The sequence below is a fragment of the Crinia signifera genome, chromosome 6, assembly GCF_055691185.1.
Source record: "Crinia signifera chromosome 6, ASM5569118v1, whole genome shotgun sequence".
Taxonomy (NCBI): Eukaryota; Metazoa; Chordata; class Amphibia; order Anura; family Myobatrachidae; genus Crinia; species Crinia signifera.
In genome coordinates this window covers 237698518-237718716 of record NC_139222.1, presented here as the reverse complement: position 1 = coordinate 237718716, position 20199 = coordinate 237698518, and the positions used below count along the sequence as shown (strand labels likewise).

The 20199-nt window shown below is 47.6% G+C and overlaps 1 protein-coding gene across 2 annotated transcripts in view; it reads left to right on the top strand.

The window, feature by feature from the left end:
- Positions 1-3269: 3269 nt before the first annotated feature.
- Positions 3270-20199, top strand: part of RTKN2 (rhotekin 2) — an 85132-nt gene continuing 68202 nt past the window's right edge. For both annotated transcript variants that reach the window (XM_083149148.1, XM_083149147.1), the window contains exons 1-2: positions 3270-3811; positions 11698-11897. In XM_083149148.1, coding sequence (XP_083005274.1) covers positions 3701-3811; positions 11698-11897 — 311 coding nt within the window. In that variant the 5' untranslated portion in view covers positions 3270-3700. The remainder of the gene's footprint in view (positions 3812-11697; positions 11898-20199) is intronic.

Sequence of the window (20199 nt, the reverse complement as noted above, 5' to 3'; positions counted from 1 at the left end):
CCTGGGGGACTATTTCTACGATCAAGCTGATTAGTATGTGGTACCCATTTGACCTCTTAAGGTGACACACTAGGAATGGGACTCTATGTTGGGTGAAATGTAATAGGATGAGAGATTCAGAAAGTGAGAGATTTGGTAAGAAATCTCCAGTTTTTTTAAAGTGGCAATCATTGACACAGCAAAATCACACTGGTTTTGCAGTGTAAATGATTGCTACTTTAAAAAAACTGGAGATTTCTTACCAAATCTCTCACTTTCTGAATCTCTCATCCTATTACATTTCACCCATGGTGTTAAATAATTCTGGTCTTAGCCCACTTCAATTGATTAATAAATTGTTTATGATTATTAAATTTTTATTATGTTTATACATTTTTTATTACTTTCGTAGCGCCACTTTTCTATTTTTGTTGTTGTTTCTTCAGTGGGACTGACTACCCTACTTTATGTGGCTGCTTTTGGCATCACACTGCTGGTAGTGCCTGCTATGTAGAATCCTGGAATCCGGGAGACGGGAAAAATCCACCAAATCCGGGAGATTCACGGAAATCCGGGAGAGGTGGCAACCCTAAGTCTGGGGGGGTATCTTGTCCGGCGGTGGATACCTGTGAAAGCTTTCACCAGGGACATGGGGAAGGGGAGATTACAGCCTCCCCGTGTGGTCCGGACTAGGGATGGCCATCGACCATCAATGATTCTAAATCATCGATGGTTAATGGCCGATGTCAAATACTTTTGCCATCGATGGGGGAGAACCAGATGGTTCCCCTCCATCGATGGAATAGCAAAACGATGTTTTGCTTTTTTTTTTTCCAAAGTGCCGGGACACTGAGCATAGCTCCACCCTCACACTCGCGAAGCCCCGCTCCCTGTGTTTTGATTGGCCCATAGGCCAATCAATCAAATACAATGGATGACCATCGATATGTAAAAATATCGATGGTCATCCATTGCATAGTTAAGCACTATCGATGGCCAGTTGCAGAATTGCCTTCGATGGAAACCATCGATGGCAATGGCAACGATGGCCATCCCTAGTACGGACCATTTTTGCTACATGCACGGACCATACAGGGAGGATTTATTCTCCCCCTCCTCCTCTCCCTGGTGACAGCTGTCATGTGAAGCCCCTCCGACAGGACACCCCTCGGACCAGATGCTACAAGCTCCGGAAAGCAGTTTGATGTCCGGTCTGAGGTCTTGCATACCTCCCAACTGTCACGATTTTAGAGGGACAGTCCCGATTTTCGGGTCCTGTCCCGCTGTCCCACCCGCGGCAGGCATTGTCCCGCTGCGGGGGGTGGACGTTGGGAGACCCCCCAATCTAGTAGAATAGACGCTGTGCGCATGCGCACAGCGTCTATTCTCGTATGAAAATGAGGTCGCGGCTAATTAGCATAAACCGCGCCCTCATTTGCATACGCCCCGCCCCCTTTTCGGGCGCTCACGCGGCTTCGCCGCACGAGTGTCCCTATTTCCTCCGGGCAGAAGTTGGGAGGTATGGTCTTGTCTGTGTCCGGTTTTTACCCATACCCCAGTTAAGGGGTATACACACAGGGTTTCAGACGCTTTTCTAAGTGATTAGATTGCTTAGAAAAAGAGCATGGAACGCTCTGTGTGTATGCCCTGCAGCCGATGTGTGGTCCCGCTCGTCGGTATCACCGGCTGCGTAGGCCAGTGCTTGCACTGTATATGCCCAGATAGTGGGGCTTTTACCTCCCAACATGACCCCCTCCAGGAGGGACAGAATGCTCTGTTTCTGGACTTTCCTCTTAATGTATGATTGCCATCACCTGTTTTAAACAGGTTCATTAATAAGAAATGTGTTTCACCACAGGTGATGGCAATCATAAATTAAGAGAAAAGTCCAGAAACAGAGCAATGTGTCGCTCCTGGAGAGGGTCATGTTGGGTGGTATGCTATTACAAAAATAGGCAAAGCCCCTCTCAGCACGAATGCTCAGCACACATCATCGCAATGTGCTGAGCGGGTGTCCCTTTATGTTCTGAGCGTTCAAGCTGCTGCACGTTGCTCAGCACAAAAAGCCAGGTTGGTACAGCTGTGCAAAACATGGACCATTCCTAGATCTCGAGGGCCGGTTTAGCACTGCATAACTGAATAGTGGCAACCCCCGTCTCGGCGTCTCCCCAAAAGGTGCTTGGACATGGACACCCTGCAGGCCAGACCACAGGATCTGATTGACCCATGGGACAGTTAGTTAACGAAAAGAGACCCTTGACTATCAAAAACCTTGATGGTCATTTGAAGGGGAAAAGCTATATATTAATGCTGCCATCTATGGCCACTCGCAGTACTGATACATACCCTCCAACTATACCGAATTTGCCGGTACAGTACCGTTTTTTAACAGTCTGTACCGGCAAATTCTAATAGTACCGAATGTGCCGATTTTTATACATGTCTGAGCTGGCGTCACAGTCTCAGTCACTCTCATGTGCGCCGCTTCCTTCTCCTGGCTCCCGGTCCCCAGCTCCCTCCGTGTGGTATGCCTCCTGTGGTGCGCTGCCGGCTCCCTGGCTCTCCCCCACCCGTTCCCAATAGTTCATTTCGCAAGGTGCCAGGCGTCATGACTTCACGCGCCGGCACCGCGCACAGTGACACTCTTCAAAGCTCAGCCCTCCCTCAGTCTCTTGGCGTGAATCTGCCACCCTGAGGGAGAGGGGTCCGGTGGCAGGCCAACCAGCCCCGGCGCGTGTGACTGGGGGGACATCTTAGCATCGGAGGAGGCTCCTGGCCCGGCTGCCACGTCTCCAGCACTGTAAGTGACTGCCGCTTAGGCTACATGTAAATAATAAATCTCCACACAAATTATAAATCCGTGTGAGGCACTACCTGCTCTGGCTGCAGCTCATGGTGGCTTGGTGGGCTGCTCTGGTATATTAAATAAGTATACTTAATATACTTAAATTTATTAAATAAAAGTATATTAAATATACTTATTTATTTTAATATGACAGCAGCCCACCAAGCCACCATGTGACATGAGCTGCAGGAAGCAGCTCATGTCACCGTGGCTCGCTTACTACAGCTGCCAACTGTGACTAGGGCCCTGTCCCACCCCCTATCAAAGGCCTGCCACCAGCAGTGATGTGGCCCACACATCACAGCAATCAGCTGGTTATTTTATTTTAAATGTCCAGCTCATACACATACGAAAAGAGGATGACCACGCCCCTTACCAGTGGACACACCCACTTTACTCATGGCCACGCCCCCTTTCGAGTGTGTACCGATTTCCCTTCTTCAGATGTTGGAGGGTATGCTGATATTGACCATTGAGGACAATCACACCGATTGCCAATGCCATACCTACTCCCAGTACTGTTTCTATCTACTACTAGTATGCCTCAGTGTGTGTCAGTGCTTCAGCAGCAGCATTGGTAAAGGTGGGCGTCGCCCTGGTACATGTCATGATGATAAGCGATTGAGGGAATCAGTGCCACCGGAGTGACTTATATGCGCGGTGCTGTGAATGTGCCCAGACAGGGGAGTGTTGTGATGCCCGCATTGTCCGAACCCATTAACAGACCAGGCGCTATACCACTTGTGCCGTCGGGGCCGGGTGGGAGAAAATGGTACGTTCCACCCCCTCCATAGGGAGCAGTGGTACGCCCGGGTGACGTCACCGCCATACAGGAGAACGAGGACACGGCAGCTGCCCGGCGGCGCCAGATTCAAAATGTTTCGCCGCGGCGACAGCTCCCGGGCCACCGTGTCCCAGGGCTCCTCCCTGGGGATGGAGATCAAGCGCAAGAAGATCCGGGAGAACGCCATCTCCCCCCCGCAGGAAGTGAGTACCCGGGTGCCCACGGTGGTGGCGGGGGGAAGGGGCGTCCGTGTGCACCAGCCTACCCGGCTGCAAACTTAAAGCACAGAACAGGTGTATGCGGTGCACAGAGGGGGTGCCCGCCTGCCTGCCTGCCTGCCTGCCTGCCAGACACGGGTCTATGTGGTGCACAGAGGGGCTGGCTGCGTCGTCCCCACAATATCAGCTGCTGTCCGCACTTCTCGGACACTGGGGCAAACAAGTGGCGATAACCCCTTTGTTCGGCATTCTCACAAAGACATGGGGTATCTCTGCTTCTGCACAATGTAGTGAAAGGCATACAGTGGCGCAACACCCTTGGGTTCACCAGTGCCAGCAATGTGGTGATGGGTTCTAAAGCTCCATTTAGCAGTAATCACAATCTTAATTATTTCATGACAATCTGGTGTATTCAATGCCGCAGCGAGGGGGTTAAACAGTGAGGATTGCAGAAAACCAGCGATCCTCGCTGTTTAACCCCTGCGCCGGCCGCTCGCTCTATGCAATGTTCCGGGGAAATCCTCCCCGTCACAGGACGGCGAGAATTCCCCAAAACAGCGAGACCCGCGGCTAATGCAAAAAACTCGCTGTATTTAGCTGCGAGTCTCGCTGGTTCAGGAGCCGCATGCGCCAATTCCCCCTCGCTCAAAAAATGGAGCGAGGGGGAATTGGCGTATGAGGGGGCTGCATTGAATACTGTCAGGGTGAGTGGTGACAGCGAGCAGGAAGCTCTGCTCGCTGTCACCACTCGCCCACAGCATTGAATACCTGCCAATGTCTCTGACAGTGGGCGAGATGCTCCAAACAAGTAAATGAGGCAAAAAAAACAGTTTTCGGGGTTTCTACCCCATTTCCATATGCAGCAAAGCCCATGGGCTTCGCTGTGGGGGGTTAAGCCAGTTCGCACCTTTGGAAATTGCATTTTTTGCAGCGAATTCGCATATGTAATGAGATGCGAATTTGCGGCAAAACAGTGCGATATGGTGCGATTTTTTTAGACTTGAAAATGCGCATTTTCTGTCATGAAAATGTGCACATTTTAAAAAATGTGATTTTGTGTAAAAAAAAAAAAAAAAAACAGCATGGGGTACCCCCTCCTTAGCATAACCAGCCCCGGGCTCAAAGAGCCTGTCCTGGTTTCATAAAATCACAGGGACAAACAAGTTGGGGTTCCCTTGATTTTACAAGATCAGCACCAGGCTCAAGGGCCGCTCATGGTTCCCAAAATACGGGGGGACAAAATGGCTAGGGGTCCCCCGTATTTCAAGAACCAGCACCGGGCACAACCAGCCAGCAGGGTAATGCCACAGCCGGGGGGAGAATTTTTATACAAGTCCCCCTGGCCAAAGCATTCATCCCTCTGACCGGTCAACATGGGCAGGGGTTCTGGGAAAGTGGGGATCCCCCAAAGAAGGGGTCCCCCACTCCAGAACTTACCTGCCCATGTTGAAGCCTGGGGCTGTCCTCATTGCCCCTGGACGGTGGGCATCAAGCTGATAAAATGGTGTAAAAAAAATAGAAAGAATCCTATTGTATATTGCTGGGGAACTATGAGACCCAGCAAGCCTGCACTGCATGCAGAGACTTGGAGAACCACAAGTCCCAGCATGCGGGGGCAATAAAGGGCCCACTGGGACTTGTAGTACAAATAGTTAAACACACACACAGTAAAGCTTTATTGCACACAGAGCCCATTCATCCAATACTTACTTATGTTGCCACGGAGCATCGGTCCCCTTGTCCAGTAGTATCCATTTGGGGTACCTGTGGATAGAAAACATACTCAGCTGTCTTCAGGGCTTCTCCGGGACCCCTGTAAGCACTCTCCCGTCTTCTGTTTACTTCTGGGGCTCCGCCCCCCCGACTGGGAATTAGGCCCGACCACAACCCAATCATGGTCCGGGATTTCCCGAAGCATAGCGAGCGCAGCGTGCCATGCGGGGGGATGCAGTGCTATGTTTCAGTGTCAATTCGGGGCAAAAAAAATGTGAAAAACCTCATGTTGACCTTCTGACTGTCGACCTACTGACTGTCGACCAACATTGTGGTGACCTAAGGATCCATACCCCTCATTCCATGGCATTCTCAAAACAGTTAAAAATGCTCCCCCCCCCCCCTTCCCCATAAACTGGGGATTGCCGCGAGCTGGGTGGAGGGAGAATACAAAAAAGACCATACAGATTAATGGCCAGCCACTTATGATCTCCAGATCCGATGCTCATGGGACTGAAGATCGGATGCCACACATCATAATGCCCCTTGTACAGTATGCTACACGACATAATGCCCCAGACACCATTTTGTGGCCAACGTATATTACGCCACACCATAAGGCTTTTAGTTACTTTATAATGACTTGCTCATTGCCAGGGGCTTCCTGGCATAGCAGAAGAGGCAGCTTTCTGCATAGTCTCCAGCAGGCACCAGTGTTCTTGGCCCTTCCTTTCAGCATGCTTCCTCGATATGTCACTGAGTCATTTCAAATAAGGCTCATGAGGCAGTCGGTGCTTGCTGTCAGCAGCCAAACCCTAACCGTGGCTTTTGGTCCACAAGCTCTGATTGGCTGGTGGCCAGCACCACATTTGAAATGTTAAATGTGCTACGCCACTGATCTACGTAGGCATTGAAGTTCTATTCTTCGGTTACTGTGTGTATGTATATCTGCATCTTCTATATTATCTGAAGTACCTAGTGTTGGCTGTGTTTAAATTTCTCATTTATCAATGAGTTGGATACATATAAAAAATAATTAACAGGCTCCCAGGGTCAAAGTTCTGGCAAGCCTGCAGCAATGGTAAGTCCAACTGGGACCTCAACCCCCTAGTATGTCTTCTAGGATCCAATGTTACCACTTTGAAGTTTTATTACAACTGCATCCAGTGGAAGGTCTGTAGCAGATTCGCGGGCCACAGTGCTACCCAGTGCAGTCTGCAATGAGGCTCGACCACCCCAACCTCACTCATACCATGCACATACCTGGGACGGAGGGGTTCCGCACTTATGTTGCGCATGTGCCGAAAGTTTGTCACCCATTTTGCATATGTACCTGGGACTGAATGCTTGCATTACCCATATCGCCATGTACCAGGGATGGAGGTGTTACATCACTCATATTGGCCTGGAGATATGATTATACATGCCTAATAAAATATATATATATTATATGGGGGGGGGGGGAGAGAGGCCGGGGGCAGCATGAGCCAGTGAAGGGATGCAGAGAAAGCCGGGCAGGGGAAGCCGGATGGCGGGCGAACTTAAAAAAAAAGGAAAACCCATACAAATGGACAGCCCTTGATTGGCTAAAAGCTCAAATGGGTGGCTGAGAGCAGCCTCCCGTTTGAGCTTTTAGCCAATCAATGTCTCATTCATTTCTATGTTTTTTTTTTCTTTTGCAGCTTGACTCCTGGCTCCTCCTGCCTATCTCTCTGAGAAGCCCCCCTTCCTGCAGACTGTTTTTGAGGATGCTAAAGGAGGGGGCGACAGCCTCCTCTAGCATCCTTAAAAAATGGTCTGCTGTATGGGGGCAGCCATTTTCTGAGTGCCACTTTTCATAAGCAGCAGGAGGGAGCCATGAGAGCCGGGACCACAGACAGATGCGGCAGGTACCATACTACTGGCATGATGCGGAGGGGTAAGAGAGTTGAGGGGGGGGGAGGGTGTAAAAATGTGCATATTTAATAGTTACGCCACTGGAAATCGTCAGACTTGTAATGTATGGGGCCTTAAGCTGCCCTTAATAAGGGATGTACAAACTGTGCCATTGCCTTGCGAATAGATCGATAAATTGGCATCGAATTGCACAGCATGCAAAACGCATTACATTTTGACTGGATTCAGTATTGAATCCCGGCGGTCGGGATCCCGGCGTTCAATATCCCGACGCCGGAATCCCGACAGCCGAAATGCCGACAAGGGGGGGGACGTGGATCGCCCCCCCTTGCGGGCTCGCTGCGCTCGCCACGCAGCGGGCCCGGTGCCTCGCTACGCTCGGCACGCTATTTTATTCTCCCTTCAGGGGTGTCGTGGACACCCCAGGAGGGAGAAAGTGTCGGCATTTCGGCGGTCGGGATTCCGGCGTCGGGATTCTGAACGCTGGGATCCCGACCGCCGGGATCTTAACTGCATCCCTTTTGACTATAGTACAGATCTGTGCTATATCTATATAGTACAGATCTATGCTATATTTGTCTTGCCTGCACAGTCTATTTGTCTATGCGATATAAATTAAACGGCAGTGCGCATCACGACTGAATGTGGCTGAAAACCGTTCGAGTTTGATTTTTGCCTATATAAGCAAAATCAAATGGAAAAATAGACTAAATTTAACCGTGTATTAGAAACATAGAATTTGATGGCAGATAAGAACCATTTGGCCCTTCTAGTCTGCCCCTATTTTTACTCTTCATGTAGTGTTCTCCCTATTATTTTTGTTCAGTCACTATCCTTATGTGAGGAGCTTTTGTAGTGATCTTGCCTGCTGCGGGTGCGTTGTGTGTTGCCGGGGCTTTAGAGGAGTATGACAGGGCAGCAGCAAGGGCCCGATTCAGTAAAGATCGCATATGAAAATCTTCTCGCTGCAGCTTCGCATATGTGATCCTTAGCAATGCAAACAGAGTAGGTGGGGCATAGCTCCCAGTCACTATTTGCGATTGCAATACATTGCATGGAACAATGTTTGTGATGCTACTCTGCAGTCTTATTCAGGCTGCATGTTGCAGGCCGGCTTGTGGGGCCAAGGAAACTGCCTCGTGATACAGTACTTTGCAGGTCACTTATGGAAAATGGGGGCTATATGCCCACATTTCTGGAGAAGCCGCCCATCCATGTTCCTCCCCTTGAATGCCTCTGCCTGTCAATCAGACAAGTTGATCAGTTGGAGGAAAGTAAGTCTGATATATGACCAGCATTAGGCTTCTTGCTTAATGTGTGTGTGTGTGTGTTTTTTTTTTTTATGGAATAAGAATAATAAAATTGCAAATCAAAGCAACAAATGGGGGAAGGTTTCAGGATTTGCGAATACATCCAATCTGATCTACTGACTGCAAACAAATCCTTATGTGTAAAATTGTTCATGTTTTGAAATCAAAATATTTAACTGCTCAAATTTCCTCACTAGAAATTATTTTTTAAAATTGCTCTGCAAGTAATTAATTTAAATTAATTAATTCCCTAATTTAAATTTTACTTGTTAGACTTAATTATTTTTAATGAGTCCCATATGATTTATGTAATGGCGGCACAGATAAATTATTTATATAACATTTTGTGTATAAATAGCTTCTCTGTCATGCCCTCTACAAAGAGCAGGGTCTATTGTTCTCCATTTCTTATTGAGGTATGCATTTATGGTATGGCATTACCACTCCCATTCCACAGCTGATATAATTTTTATCATTGAGGTTTTTGAGGAACAGGGATGGGCCGATAGAGGAAGGCATGAGTGATCTTCTAACTGCCATTCATTGCCGCCTGCTCTGGGCCAGTAAATGCAATTTCATTGAAAGGTCTTTGTCCAAAGAAACCTAAAACCTGGCTATTTACATACATTGTAAAGGAGAGAAAAACAGGTTATACTGACCGAGTCCTGCCCTTATCCCCACCTCCACCCTTTTGGGAAATGTTTTTTTTTTTTTCTCTTTTTTCCTATGGACGGTCCTGCATGTGCCTTGTCAATGACTTATACAATAATTGTTGGTGATTTTTTGAAAGAGAAGAGGGACTTATATTTTGGAAGGTGTTATTCAGTGATCGCGTTCAGTAAAAAAATGGTGTTTGAGGTGACAGGGGCAGAGGGGGTAAGGGGTGTGGGGAGAGGAGGCGGGTCTCGTTCCAGCATTGGCATTTATCCTCCTACATCATTTTGCTGATGAGTGGCTAGTAAACAGGGTAGACCATAACCTGTCCCATCAGTAACACAGGTAGCTGACACCTTGTGTAGTTAAGCAGTGAAAGTCCATTTGAGCATTTTGTGAGCTCGGTAATGTCTAATACCCCCTATTGCCGATCCAGTCCGGGGCGTGGTGTAAATGAGCTGAAAAAAAAAAATAACACGGGTACTGTTCCCTGGGAATCTGATCCGGCAAATGTTCAGGGTCGGACGCTGGGCTTATCTGGGGATCAGGGTGGTGTAAATGGTCATTATCCGGGTTACTTGGCGGGGAGAAGGCCGCAAAGAGCTGATTGGAGCTTCTGCGGCTCTGGCAGATGATTTAATCTGCCGGAGACCTGCACAGGGAACATGATAGCGCATGGAGCATCGCAGCAGAAGCAGCGTTACCACGCTGTGTGCAGCCTGTACCCTACACTACAGCAACAGTCTGTGCTGGAAGCACTCTCCCCAGTGTGCTTACAGCCTCATCTGCAGCAACACACACATCCCACAGCATCACCCCCAGCCTGACTGTTTGGCAGACCCCACCTTTTCCCTTTCTTGTGACCTCATCTCAAACAGCGCAAAAGGTCAGTTTTTAATGACACCAGCAAGGAAAAACAGGGTTGATCCGTTTTCAGTGTAAAAGGGCATTACCCAGGGAATAACGCAGATTGAAGTGCAGTGTAAATGGGGTCTGAGGCAGGGCATGCACTGGCAATTTCCTGTGTTCAATTTCCCGTGTCCTACCCGTCATTCTGGTGTAAAAGTGGTATAATGTGGCCATATTCCTCTGCTCTCCTTCCTTCTGCTTTCTCACCAACTGTGACTCTAGTCTGCATCTCCTTTATTGAACTTCCCTACTTGATCAGTGTCGCTGAGTTTGGCGCACTGCTTAATTTCCTCTTGTTATGAGATGTTAGACATTCTCCCCAATGAATTCCTTACATTGAAGAGGCTTACACGTCTTACTCCAGCTGAATAATGCACCTTCTACTTATATTGATGACTTGCAGGGCTATTAATTCTTTTCTCACATATTCCGTTTGTATAATGATGAAGTCTGATTTAATTTTATTTACCTATCAATGTACTTCAAGATGTTCAGTAGTGGGAGAATTCATAGAAGGGAGAAGATGTACTCAGGGCACCTGTTTGTGCCTCTTGGTTAAGGCACAATCTCCCTAATTGTGCCCATACACATGTGAGATAGATATGGTGCGCTATCCATGCGATTTTGATAATTCTCTGCAACAAATTGCAAGTGTCAACTGACGCGATGTGCGGGCCTGCCGGTTGAATGTCGGGTCAATGGCTTTTATGTGCAGCACATAATATTTATCGCATTGTATGCGTGATCACATGTGGCGGCGCTTGTCAGCAAGGAAGGCAGCATGAGGGTTTGCGGATGTAAGTGTAGCGGAGAGGGTGACAGGAGGGCTGGCATGTGGCGGCTGGCGGGCGGTGGTAGTCAGAATTTGAAAAAAATAATAATTCAAAAGATTGGGCGTCCCTCTAATTGGCAGAGAGCTCTCTCAGCTAATCTGAGGGCCGCCCAGTGTTTTGAAATGTTTTTTCAAATTCTGACTACCACCGCCCGCCAGCCCTCCTGCCACCGCACACCAGCACTTCTGCCACCCCCTTTGCTACACAGGCGCTGGCTAACCATCTTCCCGCACCCGATGTGTCGTCGCAGGTGGTATGTAACGTCAGGTGGTGGAAAAAAACACTTAAGATGAGATGGGAAATCGCATCTGATCGCATAAGTGTATGAGCACCACAGCTCTGCAGGATATATTTCTGTGTTCATTCTAGCATCCTGCATCTTCCAAAACTTGTGCAGTTACTCTTGCCTATATGGGGTATTGCTATAGTGTGGTCTGTATTTCAGTGTTGATATGCAGACCAAACCTGCACTTTTTTATGAGATTGATTAGCCTTTTGGATGTAGTATTTAACGTTTTGTTTGCTGATGTTTGCTATCCATGCCTTCCAATCTTAGGATCCCAAGGTTCCAGAAAAGCTAGACTTTGAAATTCGTATGCGGGATGGAATATGCAAGCTGCTGTCAGTCAGCACTCAAAAGGAACAAATACTCAATGCAGTGAAGAACCTGATGATCTGCAATGCACGTATTCAGCTTTATAGAACACTGCTCCGTCCTGCACTGGAAGAAAGTCACCTGATGGGTGCTGGGCGAAGGTGAGTTTGTTTAGAGCAGATGTGCTAGAGAAGGAAGCTTTCAGTCTGCAATGTGAGTTCTCTGTAGTCTGCTGGTTTAGCTTCAGATCACTGTACATCACTAAACGGTCTCCATGCAGCTGGCTACAAAGGTTCTTAGCTACAACTGCTCCTCTGTGTGAAGCTGCTGCAACTTAAGGAGCTAAGGCCACATGCAGAATGCAACTGGATGTTGAGAAAGAGGTTATATCGCTGCACTCTGTGGCTCAGAATTTCAGATTATGGTATAAAATAAAGGTACAAGTCCACGTTATATGAAAGTATTACTGGAAGGAGGATCGCAAATGCATAAACCCAAGTAACTCCAAATGCTCCATGGTTTTTCTAACTGAAAATCATAGAGCTATATATAATGTGGAAACCAGTTATCCCAATTGTGCTTGTATGTTCCTTCCAATGGGGCATTCCTGCAGCTGGGGGATGGAGGAAAATGAGTTTTGTACAGATAAAGATCCACGTCATCAAGTCCTACAACTTCCTATATCTATATATCTCTATATCTATATGCTCCATGGTTTTTCTAACTGAAAATCATAGAGCTATATATAATGTGGAAACCAGTTATCCCAATTGTGCTTGTATGTTCCTTCCAATGGGGCATTCCTGCAGCTGGGGGGATGGAGGAAAATGAGTTTTGTACAGATAAAGATCCACGTCATCAAGTCCTACAACTTCCTATATCTATATATCTATCTCGATAGATTTTCTTTTCCCATGCAAAGGCAACTGGAAGACTTGGCATCAATTTATCCTGCCAACTGGGTTATCATTGGCGGTACTTGTGTATTATCACGGCGCCCATCTCATACCACTAATTAAGGTATGCGATGGGAGCCGATTTATACAATTTTAACATCGCATCGCATGCCCGATTTGGGCTTATTCTCATGTTAAATGCCCCCCCCAGACTCGATTTTTTTTAATTGTATCCCCACCCTGATGGGTAATGAGTATGTTAAATGCCCCCCCCCCACTATCAACGCCAACCCGAAGCGTGGCGAGCCCGCGTCCTCCGACCTTTTCATACCCCCACTATCCACGTCGGCTTGGAGTTTTCTTTGATATAGTGTAGCGAGCCACCAAGCCCGAAGCGTGGCGAGCGGACGCGTAATACGAGCCCGAAGCGTGGCGAGCCCCGCGAGGGGACATGGATTACTTAACATGTATTCCGCGTCCCCTCGCGGGGCTTGCTGCGCTCGCCACGCTTCGGGCTCGTATTCCGCGGTGCTCGCTGCGCTCGCCACACTATATAAAATCAACTCCACGCCGACGTGGATAGTGGGGGGTATGAAAAGTTTGGAGGACGCATACCGCCACGCTTCGGGTTGGCGTTGATAGTGGGGTGGCGTTAACAATGGTGGGCATTTAACATACTCATTACCCATCAGGGTGGGTGTACAATCAAAAATCGGGTCTGGGGGGCATACAACTTAAAATCGGGTGCAGTTGCATCGCATGCGATTTTTTTGGTTGTACAATGCCTTGCGATGGAAATCGGGGGCGCCGTTATAATACACAAGTACCTCATTGGCTATAGCAGCGTTACCACCTTCGAGAACATGTTTTCGTGCAGTCGGTGAATCTGATAAATCCTTGTTTATAAAGCATTTATTATAGGCCTCTGCCTTATTTTAGCTAAAACTGTTTATCGTAAAATCTAAGAATGGTTTATTGGCACCATCTGCTGGCCATATCGTGTAACTGCACATAGTCGTACTGTATAATGTCTTTTTTTTTTTCTTATGCATGTCTTGTGGTTCAGAACCACTTTATTGGCCATGTATGCCCCTGTGGGTTGGGATCATTTGGTCTATTGCATTATGGTCGAAAGTCATTAGGTCGAATCCATTAGGTCGACATGCTAAAAGGTCGACATGACTCTAGGTCGACATGGGAAAAGGTCGACATGATTCTAGGTCGACAGGTCATTAGTTCGACAGGTCATTAGTTCGACAGGTCATTAGTTCGACATTGTCTGTGTCGACATTCACAAGGTCGACATGGGGTTTTTCACTGTTTTTTTACCTGAATGTCAACAAAGTCGACATGGACACAGTTTAAAGTGCACTGCATCCCCTCGCATCGCTCGCTGCGCTCGCAATGCGTCGGGCACGGTGCCTCGCTACGCTCGGCACACTATTTTATTCTCCCACCACGCCCTAGTGGATGGTAGGGCATGAAATACCGCCTGTTGGCACATGTTGGCTCAAAAAACAGTGAAAAACTCCATGTCGACCTTGTGAATGTCGAACTAATGACCCTGTCGAACTAATGACCTGTCGAACTAATGACCTGTCGAACTAATGACCTTTCGAACTAGAATCATGTCGACCTTTTCCCATGTCGACCTAGAGTCATGTCGACCTTTTAGCATGTCGACCTAATGGATTCGACCTAATGACTGTCGACCATAATGCAGTAGACCAAATGACCGCATCCCGCCCCTGTATAGTAGGATTTTTTTTGTGGATACAGTGCAGCTTCAAGCATGGTACAAGAGGGATAACAGGAAATACATACGTTGCATCAGTTATGCATACAAATGACAATTCACATGTTCATGTTTTTTTTTATTTGAAAATACAAGAAATATGGACATACTGCAATATGTCAAATAATATAAGGTATTACATCTCTAACAAATTACAATGGTAGTGATATTAAGGTGTTTTTTTTTTTTTTTTCAAATAAATGTATTTTAATATACAAATGTATGTAGAAATACTTCCCTTAGCTCTAGGGATAATGGCTCCTTCTGTTGAGATTTTTTTTCTTAATCCTCCTTTCTCCTCTCAGGCGGGTTGAGGAATATATGAAAGAAAATACATACATATATACAATATATTATATCTTTCCTCCTGATATTGGAAATCAGTTTCAGCTGTGCTACTCCCTATCATTGGAACTTTCTCCCACCCCCAGTGAAACTTTGTACTTCTCCACAGCTTCAAACAAGCTCTTAAAACTCTTTATTATAGCCTTCCAGCTCTCATCCTAATGCACCTCTCCATGTTCTTCCTTAGGTGTCACCCCTGTCTCTCTGCCGCTCCCCCTTTAGACTGTAAGCTCTCACCAGCAGGACCCTCCTCTCTTGTGCTACCACCTTGCCCTCATTGGTACATAGCCTCTAGGCTCCCATGTAATTCTGTAGCTACTGTGACTGCGTACAAAACAATGTTTACCATAGCTTTTTTTTTGTAGGGATTATGCTTATGTACTTAGTAAGTCTATGTGAAATCCTTGTGATGGCATAAAATAAAGGAGGATGATGTATCCGTTACAGTTCCTTTTAAGCATACAAGAAACGGGGTGTGGCTACGGCGGCAAGCGGGTGAGACGTGTTGAACAGGAGCTCCCCGGCCAGTAATCCTTTATCCCCATCCTGAGCCTGGGTGAGGCTGAGTTTCCCCGCACCTTGTGAACCTGCGGTACACTTTCTGCAGCCGTCCCGACTGTTTTCAAGCGGCGCTGACTGTCCGGCCGGCTGGACCGAGGAGAAAGCTGCGGCCTGTCTCCTGCGCCACCCCACGGACTTCCGCCTATACACGCCTTCCGCTGCTGGACTCCTGTACCGAGGTACACGCTGCCTGTCACCCGTCCAGCGCTGCCTGTCTACTCGGCGGTAGTGTCCTTGTCCGGCAGGGCTGTGTGGCTGCTGTGAGCCGTGTCTTGGAGTGAGTCCTGTGCTCCGGTGGCCATCTTGGAAATGGAGCAGGCACATACAGTACATGAGGGGAGCCATCCACGGGTGCTGACAGTCTCCCTCTGCCTAGATTCACTGCCTCAGTAGGGCAGAGCCCTTGTTACATACCTCCACACCTGATCTGACATCTATCTTACAGACCTGATCCTACCATATATTGCCTGTTCCAGGGTAGCTGTATGATACACGGCCCTACATACTAAAATCTGGACCCTGCACAGCCCGCGGTTCTGAGATCGTCTCTGCTGGTGAGTGGGTGAAGTTGGCCTACACTGTCTAACCATGGTAAAACAGAATCGTCACAACGGAATGGGTTCATTCGTCAGACTGCATTTAGGTCTACACCATTAGGTCGACTTGCATTTAGGTCGACAGTGGAAAAGTCGACATGGTTTGTTCTAATTTTTTTAATTTTTTCAAGCGTCGACACAGTCAACATAGCACCGCGTCCCCTCGCATGGCTCGCTATACTTAGAGCACGGTGCCTCGCTACGCTTGGCACACTATTTTATTCTCCCACCACGCCCTAGTGGATGGTAGGGCATGAAATACCGCCCGTCGGAACATGTCGACTCATAAAACAGTCAAATGACCCCATGTTGACCTTTTGCCCTTTTCCACCTTCAGTCATGTCGACCTTCAGTCATGTCGACCTAAATGCAGGTTGACCTAGTGGTGTAGACCTAATGCTTGTAGCCCTAAAAGCTGTAGACAATATGACCGTATCCAATCACAACACCCTTGCAGCAAAGCTGGCCAAATATGCATGGGGTAAGAGGCGCAGGGCCCACCAGCACCACAATTGGATGCTGTACCAAACCCTGAGGACCTAGCTAACCTTGAAAACCCCCCTAATGATACTTCACCTGCACCCCCATCCTTTCAACAAGTCTTGGACGCCATTGCTGGTACTGAGAAACGATTATCAGATAAAATGGAGAAGGTACAGTGTGATCTGTCCCTGCTTATGCAGGACGTGCAGCGCATCAGGAGTGTGTGGGAGAGGTGGAGACATGGATCTCTACAGTGGAAGATGCAGTTGATCCTCTGAAGACCACAGTCTCTACCATGACGCAACAGGTCGCAAGTATACAGAATAAACTTATGGACATGGAGGGACGTTTGAGGAAAAACAATGTCAGATTTGTCTGCCTGCCGGAGAGGGAGGAGGGCCTGGCACCAGAATCATTCCTGGAGGCCTGGCTTATCGAAATGTATGGTAGGGAGTCCTTTACCCCCCAATTTGCTGTTGAGAGAGCCCATAGGATTCCCACCTGTCCACTTCCTCCAGGGGCTCCTAGAACATTTATAGCCAAATTCCTACACTACAAGTATCGTGACTTGGTTCTGAGGCTGAACCGCACCAAAGGCCCTCTGATTAGGAATGTTGTCACCATCTCTACTTTCCCTGATTTCGCCATGGAGGTACAGAAGGAGAGGGCTTCATTCGTTCCCGTGAAGCACAGGCTGCACGACTTGAATCTACCCTACTCCATGCTCTTCCCGGCTGCGGGTGGTGGCGGAAGGCGAGACAAAATTGTTTAGCAGTCCCCGTGAAGTGGCAGCCTGGCTCGATCGGTTTACACCCGGTGCTCGACAGCTGGCTCCGGCCTGATCCTCTACAATAGCCAGGTGATGGACATGGTCTGTGTCTCTCTGGACATGTTGCAGCATCCTTGAACATTCTTCGGGATTTACCTAGAAGTCTGCTTGGAACCAACGATTTCCGGCCAACGTGATTATGACCATAGATGTGGTATAACTGTTATGCTCTTTTGCTTTGCTATATGAAGGGGGGGGGGGGATGTTATTAAGATATAATATATTTCTTTAAATATGTGTTACTTTATGCGAGCTACATGCCTACTGCATGGCCGGGGGGCCCTGATGCTTGCATTGGTAGTTATTAATTGATTTCCTTCACGGCTAGCTAGAGATTTCTTGACCTTTTTAGGTCTTAGTAGTTACTAGGTTAGGGATATAAGTATGCCGCAGTTTGGGGAGGTATACAGGGAGAGTGTATTATGTTGGGATTGTTTTCTCGATGTTTCTTTTCCCTATTTCTTCGTTCTTTTTCTATCTATTTGTCATGCAACGTGTATTAGTTTACTACGCCTGGATGAGGAGGGTATGGCATTTGCTGATAATTGTGGTATATACAGTTCTTAGATGTGGCTATGTAAGTTGTGACTGTAATCAATTTCTCACACTTTATAACCCAATATGACGCAAATTAATATTCTAACCTGGAACGTCCGTGGAATGAACGATAGTTAAACGTTCCTTCGTTCTTAAAATGGTCCGGCAATATGGCTCAGACATTACCTGCCTGGTGGAGACCCACCTGGAGGGCAATAGATTACTATCTCTATGTAGGCCCTGGGTAGGATGGACATATCATGCCTCCCACACTACTCCCTCTAGGGGGGTCTCGATACTAATTAATAAATCGGTACAATTTGTATTGCTCGGTGTTAAGACTGACCCACTAGGCAGATACGTCTTCCTGAATTGCAAGTTGTACTCACAGCCCTTCTTTATATTGGCGGTTTATATCCCTCCCCCTTCAATTATGATGTCTTTAAACACACGGCTACCTATGTGGCTCAATCCCACGATACACCAGTTATATGCCTCAGGGACTTTAATAAACTAATGAACCATGGTCTAGATAGGTGGTGGCCCCCTGGCTCCGTTCCTCTGGATGATCGCCCCTCGAGTTTTGCAAATTATGTGTCGATTGGTCTGCCAGATGCCTGGCGACAGAAAAACCCAGCTGTCACTCAATTCTCCTGCTTCTCGAAGACTCACCACTCCTCACGTATAGACCTGGCCCTGATCTCTCCCTCGATATTACCTAGACTCCAGACTATCTGTTACAAGTCAAGGGGTATCTCGGACCATTCTCCTTTACTACTAACGGTGGAGATGGAATGCCGGAGGGGACAGGCCTTTTGGAAACTACACCCCTCCTGGTTACTGCAATTTGGTGAATTCTCGGGTCTCCAGACTCTATGGGAAGGATAATTTGGTGTTAACATTGGTACGGTCTCCACCCCGGTAGTATTGGATGCATTCAGGCGTATTTGAGGGGCACTCTCATATCTAAAATTGCTTCCATTAAACGTACACACAGAGCTAGGGGTATGGAGCTGGAGGAAGAGTGTCGGCACAAGGAGATTATGCACCTGGAGAATGGCTCGGAAGAGTCTAGAGTGAGGTGGGAGCTGGCACTTGGAGGAGCTTAATGCTTGCAGCTTGTTATTTCTCACAGACTATACATGAATGCGGAAAAGACAGGCAGTATCCTGGCTCATTTGGTGCATTCAGATCGCCCAACTAATTCTGTTGCACAGATATATGGTACTGATGGAGTGCTGAGGAAATCTACTGGGGAAATAGCTGAATTGCTCCTGAATTTCTATCAGGATCTGTATTGCTCAAGACTGGGCTGCTCACAGGGAGAACTATTTGACTATTTAGACCGCATTGACATCCTGTGTCATCCGAGGAGGCCAGGTCCTCTCTTGAAGCCCCTATCACAGTTGTTGAGATAGAGACTGCAATTAAGTCCTTTCCTGGAGGGAAGGCTCCGGGCGTGGATGGGGTCCCGGTGGAGCTATACAGGTTGCATTTGGACTTGTTTACCCCTCCGCTATTAAGCCTATTCAACAGCCTTCTTGACATTAATGCAATGCCGGACTCTGTCAGAGGCCATTATAGTGGTTATACCCAAGCCTGGTAAAAACCCTGACTACCCCGACTCGTACAGACCTATCTCACTAATCACCACCGACGCCAAGATTTTGGCGAAGGCCCTGGCTATTCAGCTAAATGGTTTGATACTGTCCATTATTCACCCGGACCAAACTGGTTTTATGGTGTGTATGTCTACCAGTACGAATTTAAGGTGGCTGTTTACACATATCCAGGCTACACTCTGTCGAGTGGCCATATCTGTGGCAGGTAATGAGATGCATGGGCTTCGGCCCACAATACCTAAAATGGGTACAGTTTTTATACCTCCGTCCGATGGCCAGGATCTCCGTAAATAATCATATCTCACCCCTTTTGCTTTGGGGAGGGGTACTAGAAGGGGTTTCCTCTCTCCCCTGGTCTCTTTGCTGTAGCTATCGAACCGCTTGCCTGTATTCTTAGGAATCATCAGGGTATAGTTGGACTCCACTGGGACAGATACAGTGGCACTCTATGCTGATGATTTACTCCTTTTTCTAAAAAACTATAGGCTGTCTGTGCCAATTGCTCTACAGCTGATGGAGGAATTTGGTGGATTCTCTGGTCTCACCGTGAATTGGTCCCAAGTCATCCATAATGCCCTTGCATGGTCCCCCACCCTTGGCTACAGGCGCCCCTCTCCCACTTAGTTGGGTGTCCCAATTTAAAAATCTCTGGATAATTATTACTAATGACAGTCGGGACTTTATTCCCAATAATTTACAGCCACTATTATCCATTTTCAAAGATAAAATATTGGTGTGGATTAAATTACCCCTAAATGTCATAAGTAGGGTCAACCTAATAAAAATGATCTTACAGTCC